The following is a 2500-nucleotide window of genomic DNA, read 5'->3' as shown; positions in this document are numbered from 1 at the left end:
TCCACTCTGGTGCTTTCAGGAGGGGACGTCTGCAAGAGAGGAGGAGAGCACTGGGCTGGGAAAGGAAGAAGCAAGGCGAAAAGGAACCAGATGGAGAGTATGGGAAAGACGGAAGATGTGCTGGCAGGCAGGGGAGAAACAAGCAGACTGGATGGAGGAACGGTGAAAAAGCTGGAGAGACTACAGTCAGGCTTCTGAGGCGGGTCTGAGTCTGGTTCAGATGCAGAGGTTCAAAGTGGGATGAGGAGGGTTGGGACGGCTGGAGGACGGCAGGTTGTTTGGGGCAGCCTGTATCAGCATTAGGGAAGGGGTGGAGCGATGCCGCTTCTCGGTATGGGGCTCAGATGTCTGGGTTGGCCTTTCAAACACGCACAGCGCTCCGCTGCTATCGTTACCTAGCCAAAATTTGATGGATCATAAAACCACACTGAAAGCGCAGCTCATATCCTAGGACAGAGGAGTACCAATGACAGTAAATGGTCTTAAACCTCTAATCGAAACTGATGCTCGTACTATGCGCACGGAGATCAAAGATGAGATAGACACAACAACTTCCACTCTGAAGGAGGAACTTCTGGTTATCGTTGGGATGTGTGCCAGCCTTAACTCCTCCACTGCTGACATAGCCCAAACGAGAGCCAGTCGTGGAGCTATTTGCTCCCTTCCTCAGAGGAGGAATTGCCCTCCAAAGCACACTTGCCTGAAGCCCTAAGTCTTACCTCTCGATTCCTTTGGAGCCTAAACCCAAGCTGAAAATTAAAGGTTTCTTCACTTCCTACTGGGTATTCGCTGCATACTTCTAACCAGTGGAAACTGGGTTTTCAAATAAATGAGTGATTACTGAATTATGAAATACGTTATGCACTTTTTCACTTCTTCTCTTCCCAACGACCGTAAACGTGACATTCATAATACTGAGGGAATTTGATCCCATAATTGGAGAGAAAGGAAACACAGCGCCAATAATTTATTAAAAAAAAAATCTGTAAAAAAATCTCTGAAATAGATTTTCAGTAAAGTATGTGCAACAGGTTTTATTGGTACTTGTTAGCAATGACCTGCATATGTCATTTGTATGAATACGGCCCTATCAAATGCATGGTGATGAGACACATTTCACCACATTGCCCTTTATATAGACTCTATTTATACACGAGGATGAATGAATTGACAAGACAAGAGGTGCGGCATATAGATTTGATATACTGGCATAAATTTAGGATGATCTACATTATTCATAAGTACTGAAGCCACAAATGAGATATGTAACAACATCCAAAATGAGTGTCAATAGAATCTGTTCCCGCAGTGCACCATCGTATATTCCTATCTGTCACATATTCCTTCGAAATTTCTCCTTCTAAGAAATCTGGTGCGCTCAGTCTGGAAAGCAACGTTGCCTTGGGATCTGCGATAAGGCTTGCCTGGAAGAAGAGGATTTCAGAACACTGTCTTAAAAAGAAGTGGACAGAAAACACAAAGATATGTCCTGCTCCCGAATTATTACCTCTTTTTCCAATCCAGCTGTGCCACAGTTGGGGACCCAAAAGTTATTTGGATCAGATCGATTTCTTGGTGTCTTAAAAAACTGCAAAATCAAAACTAAAACAATTGAAATACCACCAGTCCAGCAGGCAACAGATATGACAGAACTGACAAATAAACTAATCCCAAGTCTGTTTTCACAGACCGAAGAGGCGGAGGGATGCAAGTCTACATTTTGGAAAACACACACGAGCTAAAACATCGGCTGTTTTGAAGCTGGCCCATTGTTAAAGTAGATTTTTAACAGGTTTAATTTACTACAATTGCACCCAATATGGGATTTGATGATTCTCTTTCTTACCACAATATCTCAGGCGCCAGGCTGTGTGTATTCAGAATAAATCCTACTTCTTTTTCAGATGGGTGAAACTGTTTACAGAGTAGCGGTTGTCAGAAACCAAGAAACGGAAGGACCGTGCAAAAGAGCGGTATAAAAATATTAAAGATTAATGACCACTTTCATGCCAGATACAAACCAGAAGCTCTCCACAGAAGTCCTTAACCTCACGTTTGAAAGGGAACTAAGCATTTTCACCTGCTAAAAATCTCAGTCTGGATTTCAGATGAGCGACCTCGACCTGAAAGATTTTGTTTCCTGTATGAACCATCCAATCACTCACACCTATCTCTCTGTTTAAATAAATATAGAAGCGTTACTGGAACAGAAGTCATAAATAAGGTCTTGTCCTGCTAACTAAAATAAAAAAGGCTTACTGTCGTTAGTAATTTTAATTTTAGGACTCATCAATATTAGTTAGCCTTACAACTACGAAGATTTTAAGCATGTTCTTTGCCTACTATAAGACAACATGTACACGAAAACTACTTCTGGAAATATTTATTTTATGGTAACTTTACAGTAAAGAAAAGAAAAGGAATGGTACCTGGAACTTCAGTGAAAGCCTCTCCAAGGACGGAGACATGAAAAGGCAGATCTTTCTCTTTCAGTTTCAGC

General features: G+C 41.9%; 1 protein-coding gene across 1 annotated transcript in view; it reads right to left on the bottom strand.

The window, feature by feature from the left end:
* Positions 1-2500, bottom strand: part of GTDC1 (glycosyltransferase-like domain containing 1) — a 133791-nt gene that overhangs the window by 17073 nt on the left and 114218 nt on the right. Inside the window, exon 7 of the mRNA XM_009891699.1 lies at positions 2430-2500. This exon is cut by the window's right edge and continues 2 nt beyond it. Within this exon, the coding sequence (XP_009890001.1) occupies positions 2430-2500 (71 nt within the window). The remainder of the gene's footprint in view (positions 1-2429) is intronic.

Source organism: Charadrius vociferus, unplaced genomic scaffold (assembly GCF_000708025.1).
Source record: "Charadrius vociferus isolate BGI_N301 unplaced genomic scaffold, ASM70802v2 scaffold109, whole genome shotgun sequence".
In the NCBI taxonomy this organism is placed as follows: Eukaryota; Metazoa; Chordata; class Aves; order Charadriiformes; family Charadriidae; genus Charadrius; species Charadrius vociferus.
The sequence above is the reverse complement of the archived record's forward strand: the minus strand, read 5'-3'. Positions and strand labels throughout refer to the sequence as shown.